This window comes from Sphaeramia orbicularis, chromosome 17, assembly GCF_902148855.1.
Source record: "Sphaeramia orbicularis chromosome 17, fSphaOr1.1, whole genome shotgun sequence".
Taxonomy (NCBI): Eukaryota; Metazoa; Chordata; class Actinopteri; order Kurtiformes; family Apogonidae; genus Sphaeramia; species Sphaeramia orbicularis.
In genome coordinates, this window is record NC_043973.1 from 11791213 (window position 1) to 11810949 (window position 19737).

The 19737-nt window shown below is 36.5% G+C and overlaps 1 protein-coding gene across 1 annotated transcript in view; it reads right to left on the reverse strand.

Annotated features, from left to right (window-relative positions):
* LOC115437782 (guanine nucleotide exchange factor VAV3-like) overlaps positions 1–19737 on the reverse strand; it is a 210277-nt gene that overhangs the window by 37023 nt on the left and 153517 nt on the right. Inside the window, 1 exon segment of the mRNA XM_030161124.1 lies at positions 18046–18163. Coding sequence (XP_030016984.1) covers positions 18046–18163 — 118 coding nt within the window.

Below are 19737 nucleotides of genomic sequence, written 5' to 3' on the forward strand. Positions count from 1 at the left end.
TGTATTTTATCAGTATAAATCAGGTATTTTCCTATATTTCATTCACTGATCATATTGATGTTCATAAAAGTTCAGATTAAACTTGAAGGTTATTATATCAAAAAAAGAGAAAACTGCAGAAAAAGTGACTTTTTCAGTAAAATATATCAGTAACTGAACACAAAACAAATGTCTGATGACCATTAAAAGATGACAAACTGTATTTTACACCAATTATTTACATGTATTGATAGGATTAGTGGATCAGAAGTTATTAAATATTTTAGATCAATAGATGCTTTTGGCTGTTTGGGTCTTTATTGGTTAATTCCAGTTTCTCTCCATCTCAAATCAAATACTGACAATCACATTATGTTCTGTATTTGTGTTCAGTAACGAACCTTTAACCCATAAAGACCCAGCGCTACTTTTATGTCAGTTCTCAAATAAAATTTTCTCTATATTTAACCTTATTTATCATCATTTATTTATAATATTATCCACTGTATTTTGTATTTTATCAGTATAAATCAGGTATTTTCCTATATTTCATTTACTGATCATGTAGATCAGGAGTGTCAAACTCATTTTAGTTCAGGGGCCACATTCAACCCAATTTGATCTCAAGCGGGCCAAACCATTAAAATAATAGCACAAAAACTTATAAATAACGACAACACCCAGTTTTTCTCTTCATTTTAGTGCAATAAAAAACATTAATTTATGAAAATATTTACATTTACAAACTATCTTTTCACCAAAATGATGTAAATAACCAGAAAAAAAATGTAATTTCTTAAGAAAAATAAGCTAGATTTTAACAATATTATGTCTCAACTTATCACTTGTACATGTGCATTACACACAATGTTACACAAACATGATATTGTTGAAGTTTTGAAATTTGGAATGAGTAACTAAAATAAGAATGTCTACAATATTATGTGTCAACAGACGGAATATTGTTAAAATTGTTAATTTTCAGGTTGTTCACATTTTATTTTAACGGTTATTAGACTATTATTTTACTTTAGATCACATTGGGCTAAAACCAGTTCAACACCCTTGATTGTTAATATCTTCAGTGTAATTTTTGCACTCCATAAAATCATGCCGCGGGCCAGATTGGAACCTTTGGAGGGCCGGTTTTGGCCCACGGGCTGCATGTTTGACACCTGTGATGTAGATGTTCATAAAAGCTCAGATTAAAGTTGAAGGTTATTATATCAAAAACAGAGAAAACTGCAGAAAAAGTTACTTTTTCAGTAAAATATATCAGTAACTGAACACAAAACAAGTGTCTGATGACCATGAAAAGATGACAAACTGTATTTTACACCAATTATTTACATGTATTGATAGGATTAGTGGATCAGAAGTTATTAAATAGTTTAGATCACTAGATGCTTTTGGCTGTTTGGGTCTTTATGGGTTAATTCCAGTTTTTTTCCATCTCAAATCAAATACTGACAATCACATTATGTTCTGTATTTGTGTTCAATAACGAACCTTTAATAAGAGACAGATGGATCTCTGTATTAACTGAGGATGACTATATGTACACACCTGCCGTTATGTAACTACAAATAAAGGAAAAAAAGCCAAATATGAAATGCATTCTCATGACAGTGCTGCTGCGATGGGTAGATCAGATGTACCAGACTCATATTCCTGTCCCTGGAGCCTTTGCAGTAAGTAGAAAACCTGTGCAAGTTGAAAGGTCACAATATTCAAGATACAGCACGACTGCTTTATTATACCAGGTATAAATGGGGTCTTTGGCTTCTCTCTTCTCTCTCTTACTTTCATCTGTCTCATTCTCTCATTTGCATTTCTCGCTGCCTCTCGCTCACTGCTTTTCATCTCGGCCCTGCTGCTGTCCATTTCAGTCCGTCTGTCTGTCTGTGTTTCTCTCCACACCTGCCACTTCCTCTAATCTCCTTCTTCCTTAAGACCCCCCCCCCCCCCTTTTTTTTTCCCCGATCTTCTTCGCAACGCTTTTCTCAGAGCGAATGAGCATCTGCTTCCGTCTCTGAGGGCTTGGTAATGACAGATTGACTTAGCTTTCTGAACTTCGGCACAAGAATGAACAAGAGCTCATTCATGCCTGTTAATGTCAGCAGGTTGAAATAAGAGTCTTTGCTTTTCCAGACCCAGGGCGAGAATTAGCTCTTCACAGTATTCAGCAATACAATACAGACTACATGTTTCTTACCAACCTTGTGAGATTTTTAGCAGGATTTCTATTCAACACTTCACCGTACCCCAGTGGTTTCCAACCTTTTTTGGCTCATGATCTCATTTTAACATCACAAATTTCTGGCGACCCCAGACATTCAAAACGGAGACTTTTTTTTTTTTTGCTAAAATTAATTTGTTTTTGATCATGTAGTAGGTATCTATATGTTGCAAATAAACATTAAGCTCCAACCCTCTGGAATTCCCTCCCACCCTCTATCTGACACTGCTCTGACCCCAACACCTTCAAATCCCTTTTAAAAACTCATTAATTTAAAATTGCTTTTAATGTTTAATCTTAATGTTTAATGTTTAACTGTTTTATATTCGTATACCTGCCTTTTGTACCTGTTTTTATCTGTTTTTAATATGTCTGTTTCTGTTTTTATCTGCTGCATGTAAAGTGTCTTTGAGTTATATGAAAAGCGCTATACAAATAAAATGTATTATATAGTCTAAGCTGCCCTAGGAGCAAGAATGCTGGGGGAAGTACAGGCACTGAGTCCTATCTCCTGTTTCTGGTTCTACGTACCATTCTTGTCTGCACTTATATTTTTAATATTTAGCCAACTTAGTCTGTGCAGTACTATTCACCTGGTGTCCCCTTTGCCCACTCCCCTCCGGGGGAGTGGCTACTTTTTCAGTTGTAACCGCTTGGGAGCCAATGACGACAGGATCTGCGCTGACCCATCTGTGTCCTGCCCTGTCCTGTGTCCTGACCCCCTCCCCCACCTGTCTGAATGGACGTCCTCGGCCTCACCACTGTGGATGGGCCTCCTCGCCCCTGCCTGTCTCCTCCAGCGGGATGGACCCCCCATGTGTCCACCCTACTGCATCCTTGCAGACTAGAACTACATCTGCAAATGGACGTCCATCAGTCCTGGTGCATCTCTAGCCTGTCCGTCCATGGGAGTGGATCTCTCCTTCACTGTGGTTCTCCCCGAGGTTTCTCCCTTTTCCCACTGGGTTTTGAGTTTTTCCTTGCCGAGAAGGAGGGTCTAAGGACAGGGGATGCCCAGGACGCTACTCATCTTCTTGCTGTTTATTTGACTGTTGTTTACATCCAACTGACTCTGTAAAGCCCTTTGCGATAACCTTGTTGTGATATTGGGCTATACAAATAAAATTGAATTGAAATTATTATTATTATTATTATTATTATTATTATTATTATTATTATTATTATTATTATTATTATGGATGGTGGCAGAAAAGCCAGGTGTAGATTACTGCACAAAGTGAGAATTTTATTTTCCTTGGTCAGGATATGTACAGTCAGTCCAGTTTGGATTTACAAGGCTGACAATTAAAGGCTGGTTTATGCTTGCTGCACAAACGTGACGTGTGTAAAATAGACGCTGGGAGTCGGCACGAGAGTACACATGGTGCTTTTATACTCCGGGCGGCTCCGCGCGGTGTCTATTCCCAAACTGCAGGGGGCAGTGTGCCACAAACGCACATCTATCACAATAAAAAACTAGAGAAGAAGAAAATTGCCATAACAAACCAAACCGGAGGGAAATTTGTGTCTATATCCCTGTGTTTAATAAAATTCCAGAGCCAGCTCAACTATCTCAGAATCTGTGGGAAGTCTGGGCTCCCCCCTGGGTCTCCACTTCTCCCTTTGGCGGTCTTTTTTGCCTTCATATATCTGTCCCGAATGTTTTTCCAGTTATTTTCTTTTTTTACCCATTCCTCCTCTTTGCCGACTGTAGCTGCAATTTCTCTCCATAAATTGTTCACCATACTGCTGTCACGGTGGTCCCAGTGTGCCTGTTCTTCTGTACTTCTACCACCAGGAGCTCCTGAATGTCAGCCATGTTGTCTGCGCGTATCTTACAAATTTTCTGAGGTGCACAAAGCGGAAAGTTTCCGAAGGGGCATGGGTGTGAAAATGACGTCAGTTAGCCGCGTGAAGCCACATGGAGCTCACTGATGCGGTAAGCATAAAACAGCCTTAATACTGAACAAACAATAACTCAAACTATGAATTATGAAAGAGCTGCAGTATCTGAAACTGACCACAAAGAACATTTGAAAGATAAACAGTACCACAGTGCTTCAGTTTCAGCTTCACAGTTTGTCATGTCTTTTATGGATTGTGATTGTCTCCCTCAACTCACTATATATTTTTTATTAGTAAGTTGTTTTTTTGTTTTTTTTTTTAATCAATTACTAGAAATTGCAAGCCATTTCAGGTCATTTCACCCCATTTGAATTCCAGGTGACCCCACGTGGGGTCCCGACCCTAAGTTTGAAGAACACTGCCTTACACCTTAACCATTTAGGTGGTGTCTGCTGTTTAAGACACATTGCATATATCTTCTATAACTGGAAATATACTTAGCGCCATTAAAAACACACGGTCCAAACATGTGGTGAAATTTCCAGAAAATTATTTGCTCAGGTACCTATTTTGCAAATATTGCTCACGAGATGAGTAACACAGTTAACAGCTGTATTTTTTTTCATTTCCGACACGTGCAATGTCGGCATTTGGACGAATCCCTTAATGTCGGACACTGAGTCGAATCTCTTGTACAGAGTCACACTTAAATGGTAACTTTAGGTGTGGTCAATAGCCGATATAAAGGCAACAAAGAAAATGTCCAAATGTTTTTGCAGCTCAAAACGCCACGACTTACGATACAACAGAGAGAACGTGCCATTAGCATTTTACGAGCAGGTCTGAGCCATGGTGAAGTCACTTGCCGTCTGCGCTATCATTGCAGTACAATCAGTTGTCTGAGTGCCGGAGAACATGAGACAGGCTCGGAACACCTGATATTTAACGATGACACTTTCAGTTTCTGAGTACCTGTATACAGTAACTGAAAAAACATGTTGAGTTGATCATAATTTGTCCACAATTCATTCTCTAATGATCAATGCTACCCTCTTTAATATGACGGTAACCCCAAACCAATTAATTTAATATATCTCCAAATATACATATTCTGCATTTTTAATGGTGCTATAAATACATTTAAATTTTCCACTGTTATGTGGTGCACCTACCTGCCACAAGCATATATTCAGCATACATCATACCAGTAATATTCTCCTTTACTGTATTGTTGAAAATGTGGATGAATACAAATACTTAGGGACCATTATTGATAGGAAATTATCATTTGAGAGTAATATAGAGGCGATGTGTAAAAAGGCCCAACAGAGACTTTTCTTTTTAAGAAAGATGAAATCATTTAATGTGTCCAGGACTTTGATGACTTTGTTTTACCAGTGTTTTATTCAGTCTGTTTTAACATTTTGCATTGTGGCGTGGTATGGTGGTCTTTCAATGACCAGCAAGAGGAAGCTAATTAGGCTGGTAAATGTAGCATCAAAGGTTGTTAGGGTACAGCTAACCCAGCTGCAGGACATATATGATAAACAGGTCAGCGGTAAGGCCAATCAAATTTTAAACTGCCCTGATCACCGACTTTCTGGGGATTTTAATTTGCTCCCCTCTGGTCGCCGTTTTAGGCTTCCTCAGTTGAGAACCAGACGGGTTAGGGACTCCTTTATTCCTGCGGCTATTAGGAATCTGAATTCACGTAGCTGATATCTACTTTTTTTTTTCTTTATATGTCAATTTTTTAAAATCTTTTTATGTGATTATTTATTTTTAAGGCTCATGGCCATTATGGCAATTAACTTGTGTACTGCCCTACTGGACCTTTTTTAACTTGTGTTGGGAAGAGGAGTGGTTCCATTGTGTGTTGTCCTGTGTTGTGTAATTTTATTGGGGTGGCATCTGGGGGTGCTGTTTCTGTGTATGTGTTTTTGCGTATGTGCTTATGTGTTTATGACCCCTGCTGCACACTGAATTTCCTTTCCTAAGGATAAATAAAGTTGAAAGTTAAGTTAAAGTTAAGTTAAGTTATGAGTGCAGTAGAGAGGAATGATATATCATCTTTAGTACCATAGTACTACTAGATAGTTTTTCCAACATTACTGAGTTTTCCTCTCTGGGTGCTAAAATCACTGTTCATTACACATATGTATACCTATATATGTGTTCATCCACAGCACAGGTGTCAAACATACGGCCTGCAAAAGGGTTCAATCCGGCCCATGGGATCAATTTGTGAAATATAAAAATTACACTGAAAATATTAACAACTAGAAGCACTCGGAGAGCGCAGACCTCCGCCAAGGCTGATCAGTGGCCCCCCCCCCCGTGGGCCCCCCCACCCCCGATCACCACCAAAATTTAATCATTTCTTCCTTATCCCATTTCCAACAAACCCTGAAAATTTCATCAAAATCTGTCCATAACTTTTTGAGTTATGTTGCACACTAACGGACAGACAAACAAACAGACAGACAGACAAACACAAACCCTGGCAAAAACATAACCTCCTTGGCGGAGGTAATCAGTGGTGTCAAAATCATTTTAATTCAGGTTCCAAATTCAGACCAATATGATCTCAAGTGGGTCAGGCCAGTAGAATGCGATCATAATAACCTATAAATAATGAAAATTATATTTTTTTCTTTTTGTTTTAGTGTAAAAAAAAATTTAACTACATGAAAATGTTCACATCTACAAACTATCCTTTCACAAAATACATGAGTAACCTGAAAAATGATGAACAACCTACAATAAGTGTAATTTTAACAATATTCTGCCTGTTACTAAATGGTTTGTGTATTTGTAGATCCACTGTGACCTATAAGCTGTAATGTACATGTGTAAACATGAGGCATAATATTGATAAAGTTACACCTATTTTTCTTACGACTTTTCAGGTTGTTCATGTTTTTCACATTTTTAAGGAAACCTGGTAGATGTAAACATTTCATTATGTAATTTTTAGGGATGTAATGATATGAAAATTTCATATCACGGTTATTGTGACCAAAATTATTACAGTTATCATTATTATCGCCGTATTGTTGAAATTGTGCTCAAAATGCTCAAAAAGTACTAATACACACACTGAAATAATATAACCAAGTTGTATTTTGAAAAAAAAATTAAATAAAATAAAAAATAAAATAAAATAATTGGTACAATGCACTTTCTCTTGGCAGAAACAGTCAAATATTAACCCTTAGTGGTCTGAGCCTATTTTGTCTGTTTTTCAGTACTTTTGATTTTGCCTTTATATACTATATAAACAAATGTTTACGATACCCATGTTTGGTATCTTTTTTTCAGCACAACTTCATTAGTGTCATCTGTCCAGTATTATTTCACTTTAACCTACCATAAAAACATAAAAGGCCAGAAAACACAAAAAAATATATAAAATCCGATTTGAAAAATGTATTTAATGTATTGCATAAATAACACACAGATGCTTAACGAACCTTTTCAAAGACTTTAAAAGTGAATGTTCGTTCCAAATATTAGGTAAATACAATTAAAATTGTAATAAATTAAAACTGTACTCAGAAAATTTTACATAAAAGCATAGCTTTACATAGGTGTTTTCTCCGGAAAAGTGCGGTAATCAAACACGGTTATCATGATAATTAGAATTTAAACTGTAACACTAATCATTGGCAATTTTACTGCAGTTTATCGTTTTACCGGTAATTGTTACATCCCTAGTAATTTTACTTTATTATTATCATTATTATTATTATTATTATTATTATTATTATTATCATTATTATTATTTTTTTATTTTTTTTTTACTTTATTTACTACAATGGGCTGAATGTGGCCACTGAACTAAAATTAGTTTGACACCCCTGAGCTACAGGTATTTTATGAATGGTTTTCATACTGTATTCAGAATATGAGCTCTGGGGTATTACCACGTCCTGATAAGAAAGCCTGCTTCTACATGAAGTACTCAATTTACCACAATTAATTGTGAAATAGATGTTAACATTTTATGTAAATTAATGTTAAACTCTTCTTGCTTAATTTCCACAGATTGTGTGTAAATTATGTTCATCATGTCATCCATGTTGGCTCTTTGTGGCCAGAAGTGACCATATATGGATTAAGGCAAGCCTTCTGTCAATCACACCTGTCAATCAAAGCCCACAGGGCAGACGTCAAAGCTTCTATTCATCCGAAAATCCTATTAATGGAAGAATAATTTAAAGAGGGTCCAAATACAAAAGCCCAAATGACCCCTGGGTAAAAAAAAAATAATTGACTTAATGCTGTTAGAGTGCTCAGTGTAAGTCTATGGATGTCAAAGCTCAGAGCCTAATGGCTGTGGCAGAGATGTTATACTTTAAGACACTTCTTCCTTAGCTTTTGAGCTGCTATGTGAGTATATACACTTCTTGAGTGTAGAGCCCTGGCAAAACTGTAAAGGTTTTGTTAAGCAGGTGTTGATGAGCTGAGGCTACCCTGCACCTTCATTGGTAGGATAACAGAATGTTTTTAATTGGTTTTTAATTGTTATTATTATGTTTATTATCATTTTTTTTACCCCCTCGTGGTGCCGTCAGCATGTCTGATTGTCAGTCTGTCTGTGACACATCCCAGAAAACACCTGGAACCTTAACATTTTTACCATACATTAAGGTTATTATCGTTAAAAAAAACTAACGAAATGACGAAAACTAGAATGGCAAAAACATTTTCGTGAACTGAAATAAATAAAAACTATAAATAAAAGAAAAAAAAACAATAACTAACTGAAACTGTATTGTGTGCTTACAAAACTAACTAAAACGTATAAAAATTTTGGATAAAATTCCCTTCGTTTTTGTCTTTGTCAATGTCGGATTGATATGAAATCGATTTATTTCCCTCAAGCAATTTTAGCTGCTGGCACCATATGATATTTCGTTGTCACTTGTGGTTTCCAGTCATCTTCTAGTCCCTACTCTACCTGGAAACATGGAGACTAAAGTTGGAAGAAAGCAGCAGAGTCCTGTTTGGGATTTATTTGAATTCGATGGCGAAGAAGATAAAAGAAAAAAAAAACTAAACTAAAACTAAGCATTTAGAAAATAACAAAAACTAATAAAAAACTAGCAAATCTGCTCTAAAAACTAATTAAAACTAACTGAATTAGAGAAAAAAAGTCAAAACTAAATAAAACTAAACTATAATGAAAAATCCAAAACTATTATAGCCTTGCCGTATGTATCATGTATGGAGCTTGGACAAGTTCTGAAATGGGTGACCTAGGCCTATACTTTAATTTACTTATAATTGTGACCTACTTTTCTAAGGTCAAATGACACCATAACTACACTGTGTGTGACCCAGCAGTCTACCCTGCAGTTAGCTTGCGGTCTCCTCAGTCCTGGCTCAGTGAATCGAACCGAGACAAGACCCTGTCAGTAAGCAGGTTTGGGACCCCGATCTATCTGGACCAGTCACCTGAAACCACCGGGAAAAGCTTAGGGGGAGGAGGTGGAGGAGGATGCTTTTTAGTGATGGGTTGGGCGTCAACAATCCCATTCCAGAAACCGGCTCGTTGACGTGAACGACGGGAGCCGGCTCTTTTTTCTGTTAAAGCAGAATGTGATGAGTCAAGATGTGAGGAGATGTTTGTGTGTCCGAGCCAAAAGAATCAGCTTTCCAAAATTTTCCAAAAGAATTCCCATTACTAATGCTTTTATGTTAATGAAAGGTACTGTAAAACTGTCAGAGAAAGAATCTGCACTGGAATTTTTACATTTTTTTCCAGCTGATTGAGTCTTGCTATGCTCTGATTATAATTGTATGAATGGATTTTTTTTTTTTTTTTTTTGGTGCAGAGACAGCTGCACCAAAGCAGATGTTTAACCTGTTCAAAACACCACAGGTAACAAAGTTTAATCTTGTTTAATTCCTTCAGTCTTGTTTACTTTGATTTTTTTTCTATGATTGTTCAGCTGAAAGAGTAAAACACACTTATGCAATTGCAGCAGATAAATATTACACAATAAGCTGCTGCAATAATGTAGTGATAATCTTGATTTTCTTTATCAGTGTAATAATATTAACATTTTGGCTGTGTTAAAATTTAAACAACTGTTCAATATAAAGTTAGAATGCAAAGAAAGTCCTAGACCAGTGTTTTTCAGCCTTGGGGTCAGGATCCCATGTGGGGTCACCTAGAATTCAAATGGGGTCGCCTGAAATTTCTAGTAATTGATAAAAAATTAAGAAAACCTTACTAATGAAAAAATGTACGGTGAGTTGAGAAAGACTAACACAAGACGTAAAAGACAGGACAAACTGTGAAGCTGAAACTGAAGCACTGTGGTTCTGTTTATCTGTCACATGTTCATTGTGGTCAGTTTCAGATGCTGCAGCTCTTTCATAATTCATAGTTTGAGTTCTTGTTTGTTCAGTATTAATTGTCAGCATTGTAAACACAAGCTGGACTGACTGTACATATCCTGACCAAGGAAAATCAAATTCCCACTTTGTGCAGCAATCTACACCTGGCTTTTCTGCCTCCGTTCATAATAATATACATTATATAGTATAAATGTTGTCTAAAATTAATGTTTATTAAGTGTAGCAAACTATTACATGATCAAGAAGAAATTAATTTTAAGCAAAAAAATGTCTCAGTTTGGGGTCGCCAGAAATTTGTGATGTTAAAATGGGGTCACGAGCAAGGTTATTATCGTTAATGAAAACTAATGAAATGACGAAAACTAGAATTGTAAAAACATTTTTGTTAACTGAAATAAATAAAAACTGTAATTAAAAGAAAAAAACAATAACTAACAGAAACTGTATTGTGTGCTTACAAAACTACATAAAAGGGATAAAAATGATGGATAAAATTCCATTTGTTTTTGTCAATGTCGGATTGGTATGAAATCGATTTATTTCGCTCAAGCAATTTTAGCTAGCGGCACCGTACGGCACTTCACCATCTGTCACTTCTCATCACTTGTCGTTTAGAGTCGTCTTCTCATCCCCACTCTACCTGGAAACATGGAGACTAAAGTTGGGAGAAAGCAGAAGAGTCCTGTATGGGATTTATTTGAATACCACGGAGAAGAAGAGAAAAGATACAACAAAACTAAAATTAACACTAAAACTAAACTAAAACTAAGCATTTAGAAAAAAAATCAAAACTAGTAAAAACTAGCAAACCTGCTCTAAAAACTAATTAAAACGAATTGAATTAGAGGAAAAAAAGTAAAAACTAACTAAAACTAAACTATAATGAAAAATCCAAACTATTATAACCTTGGTCACAAGCCAAAAAAAATTGGGAAGCACTGTCCTAGACTGTATCTGTCTTCCAGCTCAGTGTGACACTGGGTAGCTTCTATCAACATTAAACTGGATTCTTCTAATGGCTAAAAGACAGGTGTTTACAGAGGTAGGTAGAACACCCACTGACTGACCCAAATTATCATCTGTTTCTTGACAATCAGTAAAAACAAGTTCCTGTCATAAAGATATCATTTCCTGGCTAATATGAACGGCATGTGCTGGAGTGTGATATCAATAGTATTTGACTTATGTAAATGGAAAGAGGATCAGCCGAGTAAAACTGAAGGGGCACGTCTCCCAAGAAGCTCCTTCTGTCTTTCACCCTGCACTGGTCCGTGGGGAATCGCGTTAGCTCATAATACTCTGCTAAATATTTCCAGCATGTCTCACACGTCAAAGATAGGATGGCCTCGGGTATTAAGACAAGGTTTTTGCTCCAGTGTCTAATAACCAAGCAAATGCTCTGTCAGCATGATTTTGTAATGTACGCCGGGATATTTTTCCACAGTTGTTTGAGGTGAGGGCGTACAGCGGGTCTGTTACAACCAAACAAAGCAAGCGAGACAGTGCTACCCCTGCACTCACCTTGTTTCTCAGTTTCTGTGTAATAAACATTGGAAAATATGACTTCCTGTTACTGTTTTGTTCACCCAAGAAGGTGTTTATAACCTTACGGAAGAAACACAGTATCTGAACTTGCCTTGGTTATCAAAAACCACCCTTCCATTCCAACACTTCCACAAATGCTCAGAATTCTTCTTAACTTCTAAACATCTGGCAGGTCACCAATGACTTATTAGAATCAGGGTTATATTGGAGCCATGTTTCAACTGAGGTGGTTTAGTCCACATCCTAAACTTAGAAACTAGAAGAATCTCCCTTTCAAATTAAGTTTGATACAAGTATTTAGGCCTTATGCTTATTGTGTTTCCACCCTAAAGCAAATCCCAATCAAACTCTTCCTTCAGGTTAGGGTTACATTTTAAGCACATTTGAACTGATGTAGTTTAGGTTGAAGTTTTATCCATATGCTAAACAGAAGCTAGAAGATCCTCCCTCTCAACTTCAGACTGAGTCACACTTTTTGACTTCTATTACTGGGGGGGTTAATATCAAATACCACATTAGCCCTTACATTTTCTTACGCAACAAGATGTTCTAACCACTCCTGTGTAATTTTTTTTTTAATTTTTGTCCAACCCCCCCCCACACACACACACACAAACACACACACACACCCCAAAAACTACTTTTTTAACTCTGAAAATCACAACTTCCACAGCTTCTCCACTCTTTTGTCCAGTGCAATGTATAAATATGTTCATGATGGGCCATTTAATGATCTTGTCAACGCCATATTGTATCGTAAGAGTACTTTGTACAATGAAAAGTCTAATGTCAAGGTCATGTTGTAGGTTAAAGGTCACCAAAATGCCTAGTTTTTTCAAAAATTCATACCATTCTGACATTTGATCAAATCTGTCCTAAGTTCTCTTCCCTCTGGTTTCTTGGGGGGCCCTTTCAAAGCCGCATTAGAGGCTAAATATTGCAACATGTACATTCCATTTGAATTTGCCGCCATTAGTGTGGCGGGAAACACGAGCACACATTTTCATCACTAACACTTCATTCATTCATTCATTTTCTGAACCCGCTTTATCCTCACTAGGTTGCTTGGAGCCTATCCCAGGTACTTACGGGTACACCCTGGACATTTCGCCAGTTCATCGCAGGGCTGACATACAGAGACAAACAATCACTCTCATTCACACCTATGGGCAATTTAGATTAACCAATTAACCTATCAGTACATGTGTTTGGATGGTGGGAGGAGCCAGAGTACCCGGAGAGAACCCACGCAGACACGAGGAGAACATGCAAACTCCACACAGAAAGGTCCCTCCCTCGTCGGCTGGTGTTGGAATTGAACCCAGGACCTAAAGTTGAATCTGAAAAATTTCCTGAAATAAGCCCCCCCACCCACCCACCCCACTATTACAAGACTAACCCTATCTGAAATCCTAGGGTAGGGTTATTCAACAGGTGGCCCACAGACTTGGACGTGGCCCCTCCCCTCACAAATAGTAAATAAATAGTTTAACAGCTGCTAAACCATACATACGGCTATTTGCAACACTTTACACCATTTTGCGACACTTTGCAGCACTGCCACTGTTTACGGAAGGCCAGAGAGACTAGTTTCAATATGAAAACATGGCATATTCAATGAAGAGATGCAAAGATGATGGTGAAAAAAGAGTTAACAAAATTTGATCTGCCTTGGTCAGAGAACAAAGTAATGTTGATGGTCATAAATTGTTTTAAATGTTATGTTTATATTTCTTAGTTGCACTAAAAGCCAGCAGTTACTGTGACTCAGGGACGGGCTTATTGATTCTGTTGTATTGATATATTGAAACTCACACACTACTCATTTGAGGATCGATTACACTAATAAACTATCAATATTAATTAATAAATGTGAAATAAAAGCAACTGTGTCACATCTGAATCTTATAGGGTAACTTACTTCAAGGTTTTGTATCGACATGCCCCCCTACAGCAGCATAAAACTGAACTAGTCTATCCATGTCATGTGACCAGAAGTGCGGTGATTCCAGTTAGCTATTTTTAGCCTGTTAGCAACAGTTCACGTGTCTGAAGGGAGATCATAGCTGAGAGAAAGAGGAGTGTGGTGTGCAATTATTTTAACATTTCTCTATTTATTACTTGTTATATTTATATTTATCTTGTGGTTTTAGTCTGTTGCCCTTTTATTTAATCTATTGCCCTTTTATGCTTTATTGTCTTATATATTTTTGGCTGCTAAGGTGTTTTTATATTTCTTGTGTTTATGCAAAAAGGCGATGAAACGTAATTTTGTTCTGCACTGTATCTGTGTTGGAACTGTGTTTGAATGACAATAAAGTGAATCTTGAATCTTGAATCTTGGTGTGGGCGTACTTTTCACCCGTGGATAAAACTACGACAAAGTGTCGTCTGTGTTGTAAAACTGTACAACACCGCAGCAACATCAGCAACCTTTATAAGCATCTGACAATGATCCCAGTTAAGTCAGAATGGCAGTCAATTTAATTCTTTTCTAACTACATTTTGTCATAAAAATGTAAAATGAGTAGGTCTTGTTAAAAAAAAAAAGGTCTTTGGAGATGTGACCATTTCATTGTATTCAATGAATACATTCAAATTATGTTGTTTTTTTATTCATGTGTATTATTTGTTTACTTCTATCAAATTCATTTGTGTTAATTATTCATTATTTATGTGTTTCATTTGACATTTTTATTTAATTTATATTTATTATTTGTGTTTTATTTTTATATTTTAATTAATATTTATGTTAAATATTTATTATCTATGTATTTTTCAACATTTATGTAATTGCTTAAAAAATGGCCACCAAAGGTTATGCACATTAAAGCTGTTAAATATTTGTCATGTGAGATGTCTTTTAAGTGTAACATTTTCATTTCAAAAAAATTACTGAGAGTTTCAGGTATTGAATATATGTGCCAAAAAAGTATTCAATATGGACTCATAAAAGTGTGGTACCGCCCAGCACTGCTGTGACTGTGATGGTATGTGTTGTGTTAAAATATAAAACACAACAGGTTAACAGTTCAATAAAAATGTTGAAAATGTGATGGCGATATGTGTCAATTAGAATCAGAATAGCTTTTATTGTCATTTGACAGCACAGTACAATGTACAGTACATCAAATGAAATTAAGATCGATGTTAGGGGCAAACCTAGTTGCGGCGCTACAAACCCCCTTCTTTGAAAATTACAGTGAAAGAACAGAGAGGATAATGCAAGCACATACATAAGACATCATACAATATACAGGGTGGGGAAGCAAAATTTACAATGAACATTTAGTTGTTTTTTCTCAGCAGGCACTACGTCAATTGTTTTGAAACCAAACATATATTGATGTCATAATCATACCTAACACTATTATCCATACCTTTGCAGAAACTTTTGCCCATATGAGTAATCAGGAAAGCAAACGTCAAAGAGTGTGTGATTTGCTGAATGCACTCGTCACACCAAAGGAGATTTCAAAAATAGTTGGAGTGTCCATAAAGACTGTTTATAATGGAAAGAAGAGAATGACTATGAGCAAAACTATTACGAGAAAGTCTGGAAGATACTGTTAAAGAAGAATGGGAGAAGTTGTCACCCGAATATTTGAGGAACACTTGCGCAAGTTTCAGGAAGTGTGTGAAGGCAGTTATTGAGAAAGAAGGAGGACACATAGAATAAAAACATTTTCTATTATGTAAATTTTCTTGTGGCAAATAAATTCTCATGACTTTCAATAAACTAATTGGTCATACACTGTCTTTCAATCCCTGCCTCAAAATATTGTAAATTTTGCTTCCCCACCCTGTACACACAGTACACGTGGTCACATGGTGGAACTTTTTCAGTGGATTTGGTGGGAGTGTGGGGGACAGGAGGAAACAGAGTACGAGGGCAGACAGGATGGGAGTGGGGAGGAGGGGGGGCATGCGTGTGTGTTATGTGAGTCCTTGGAAAAGTTTGTGTGTGAGGATAACAGACACAGGGAGGCCTTCTGTCCTTCAGTTGTTGTCAGTCCGTATCAACTCACTCCCTACTGTGTCTTGAACATGGAAAATGTTTTGACTGCAAAGGGAGCAGATTAGAGAAAATCCAGCTGCTTTTCTCAGCTCTCAGGGGAAAGACTTGATTTCTGCCTAAATTAGTTAGAACTCAAATTTTTGTTAGAACTGGACCTCAGCATTAACTCCTCACTTCAGAGCAGATAGATCTCTACACAGTTCATCCACTTTCTCTCTCAGTCCCGCAGTTTGTCGAAGCGCCTCCACGGTCTATCCAGCGATGGAATCTAACTTCTTGTGCGAGTCCGCAGCTCGTCCGACCAGGTCTCACACACTATCCCCCAATGTAATTCCTCCACATTGTCACTAACCGCTGCAAAGTGCTCCTTTATCAAACATCCAATATTAGAGTAATAGTACAAGGGTCCAGCCCACAGGCCATAGTATTATGACTATTTGACCCATGGGAAATACAGTGGCATAGCCCTGTCCTAGTGAAACTGCGATCAGCTTTACTTTGGGTTTACAGATATATAGTGGGTATGCACATACGCCACTTCCCCCCCAGGCCACACCCCTCTAAGTCAGACTGAGTGGCAAAAACCAACCTGCTCAACATGACGGAGTATAGCAGTAAACACAGCCAGACCAGGAAAATGTGAAATATGAAATTAAATTAAGGACAGTTGGACTGGACATGGATCCGTACGAGCTACCAAAGAACAAGTGGTCCACGAACACTGACATGTGGACAGAAATCGCATATCTGGACATCCAGGGTAAGTATTGTCGCTATTTTTACATGAAACAAATATACATGGTTCATCATTACTGACAACCAGGGTCCAAAACTAGGGTCCAGAACCAGCTGATCCAAAGTGCATTTACAGTAGACCGTGTACTGACCCCAGTGAATATATGCAGGATCTACTGGTACTGAGGAGATTTACTGAGTCTAGTTCAGATCAAGTACTTTATACAACACAGATACAACTGCTGTGGTCCAGCAGGGTACGACTTTATTCTTTTAAATTATGATATTTTTCCCACCTGTCTTTAAATTATGACATTATTCTTGTAATATTATGGTTTTATTGTCGGAATATGATGACTTTAATCTCATAAACAAATGACATTCTTATGAGTTGTTTTTTTTTTTTTTAACTAGGACTTTATTCTCATAACATTGTGATTCTTTTTGTGTTCGACTATAATCATACAATTACGGGTTTTAAATCAATATTTTATGACTTTATACTCGTAATGACAAGTGTTTTTATTTTCTCATGTGGCCCTAATACTCCGTCGTAGCTTTATTCTCCAGTTCCCCCATATTTGTTTAAGTTAGTTTACTGATCATATAGAGCACAAGGTTCATAATCACAAAATGAAGACAAAAACCATGAAAGATCTGATCATGAAACCAAGAGCTTTACTAAGAAGTAACATTAGCCAAAACAATACGTAATTTAAGGTATGATTTTACCCAAAAATACAGCATAAATTAATGTTAGCTGACACCAAACAGAATTCACAGATCTAGGTTTGGTTTCCTGGATTTGTGGATCCATCTACGTCTCTTTTCTTTGTCTTTCGGTGTTTGTAAAACAATAGCTCCGACTGCTTTTCAAACCTGTTCATACAATCAATCGCACAACAGCTCTTCCCCATTTTTTTTTTATTAAATATTGTTCTTAAGTTTAGACAGTATTGAAGCCAACGCTGCTACTCTACTCCCTCTTTCTGCCACTCAGTGGGCGGAACCATGGTGACTTCCGCTAGTGGTGACATCACGTGCATACCCTCTATTGGAGCCATGTTTAAAGTGATGTAGTTTTAGTTAATTTTTTGGTTTAGGTACATGTTACACTCAGAAACTAGAAGAATCTGCCTTTCAAATGAAGTCTAACATATTTTGGCCTTACATCTTACACAGACTTACAGTTTAACTTTTGCTTCAGGTTGAGGTTGGGGTTTAGTATGACTGGATCAGGACCTCATCAGAAGCATTTTCACTGGTCAGACATACGCAGTCTTAAGAAACTTGAATGTTTGTGAAGCAGACTCACCGCTGCCAGCCTTGGGCATGTTTCCATTGGACAGTTCCCTATAGGGGACCTGTAGAGTGGTGTCAAGGCTGCTGAAGCCCTCCTTCAGAGAGTGCTGCTTGTAGTACTCTACCAGGTCCTGTGTAAAACACGCACAGTGAAAGAGAACACATTGTTAACATTATCATCATTTTATACCGCCTGGGCTGAGCTGAAGGGGTATTGTGTAGAAATATACAGAAATTAGGGATGTAACGATATGAAAATTTCATATCAAGGTTATTGTGACCAAAATTATCACGGTTATTATTATCACGGTATTGTTGAAATTGTGCTCAAAATGATCAAAAAGTACTTATACACATACTGAAATAATTTAACCAAGTTATATTTAAAAATAAATAAATAAAATAATTGGCACAATGCACTTTCTGTTGACAGAAACATTCAAATATTAACCCTTAGTGGTCTGAGCCTATTTAGGCCGTTTTTCAGTACTTTTGATTTTGCCTTTATATACTATATAAACAAATGTTCACTATACCCATGTTTGGTATCTTTATTTTTCAGCACAACTTCATTTATATCATCTGCCTATTACACTGGTCTACAATTTTTTAGAAATGATTTGCTTCAGATATTAAATGTGCTAATGTTACGTATTTTAATAAGATTAATTGGAAAATAAATGACAAAAGTGCCAGTTTGCTGATGTTTTTTAAGGTATATGATTAAGTGTTATTACACATATATATTGGTTTATGTACATTTATATAATAGTTTTAGAAATCTTCCACTAAATAGAACCTGTAAAGTCAATGTATTCTAATGTGCAGACAGTGTTTTGAAGTAGATCTTGTAGCTCTGAGACAAATATTCCTTTTGAGTCAAACCCATTCTCTCATTAATTCTTGAGTTTCACATTTTGACCCAAGGCTGTATCTTGGAAAGTTCAGCCAACCAGTATTGTTGACTTGATTTTTCTTTATCAGTGACTCTCATGTGGTAAAATTTCATTACTTTTATTCTGGAAGCATTTTCCTTGTAGACCAGTGTTATTTTTTCACTTTAACCTCTCCTATATCAACACAAAAGGACAAAAAACACAAAAAAATATATAAAATACAATTTGAAAAATGTATATAATTTATTGCATAAATAACACACAGATGCTTAACGAACCTTTTCAAAGACTTTAAAAGTGAATATTGGTTCCAAATATTAGGTATATACAATTAAAATTGTGATAAATTAAAACTATAATCAAATATTTGACATAAAAGCAGATCTTTACATAGGTTTTTTTTTTCTCCTAAAAGGGCGGTAATCAAACACGGTTATCATGATAATTAGAATTTAAATGGTAATACTAACCGTCTGCAATTTTATCATTATACCAGTAATTGTTACATCCCTAATAGAAATAATGGGAGAACTTTTCTGAAGGTTTCTTTCTCTCTCTATGGTGGAAAGAAATCATGCTAATATTAGCCAAATGCTGTTCCTTACAAAATGTCCTTGTGGGATAAGTTTATACATCCATCCAAACACAAATACATACTTGCTATACTTCTATCATTGTTGGAAAAAACAAAGTAAATATTGCCAGCAAGCTTTGGTTGATCTCCAGAGATTGCTGCAAAAGTAATGCCATGTCAAAATGATTACACTCATTAATGCAGCTGTGGTTTGTAGAGCACAAAAATCCATATC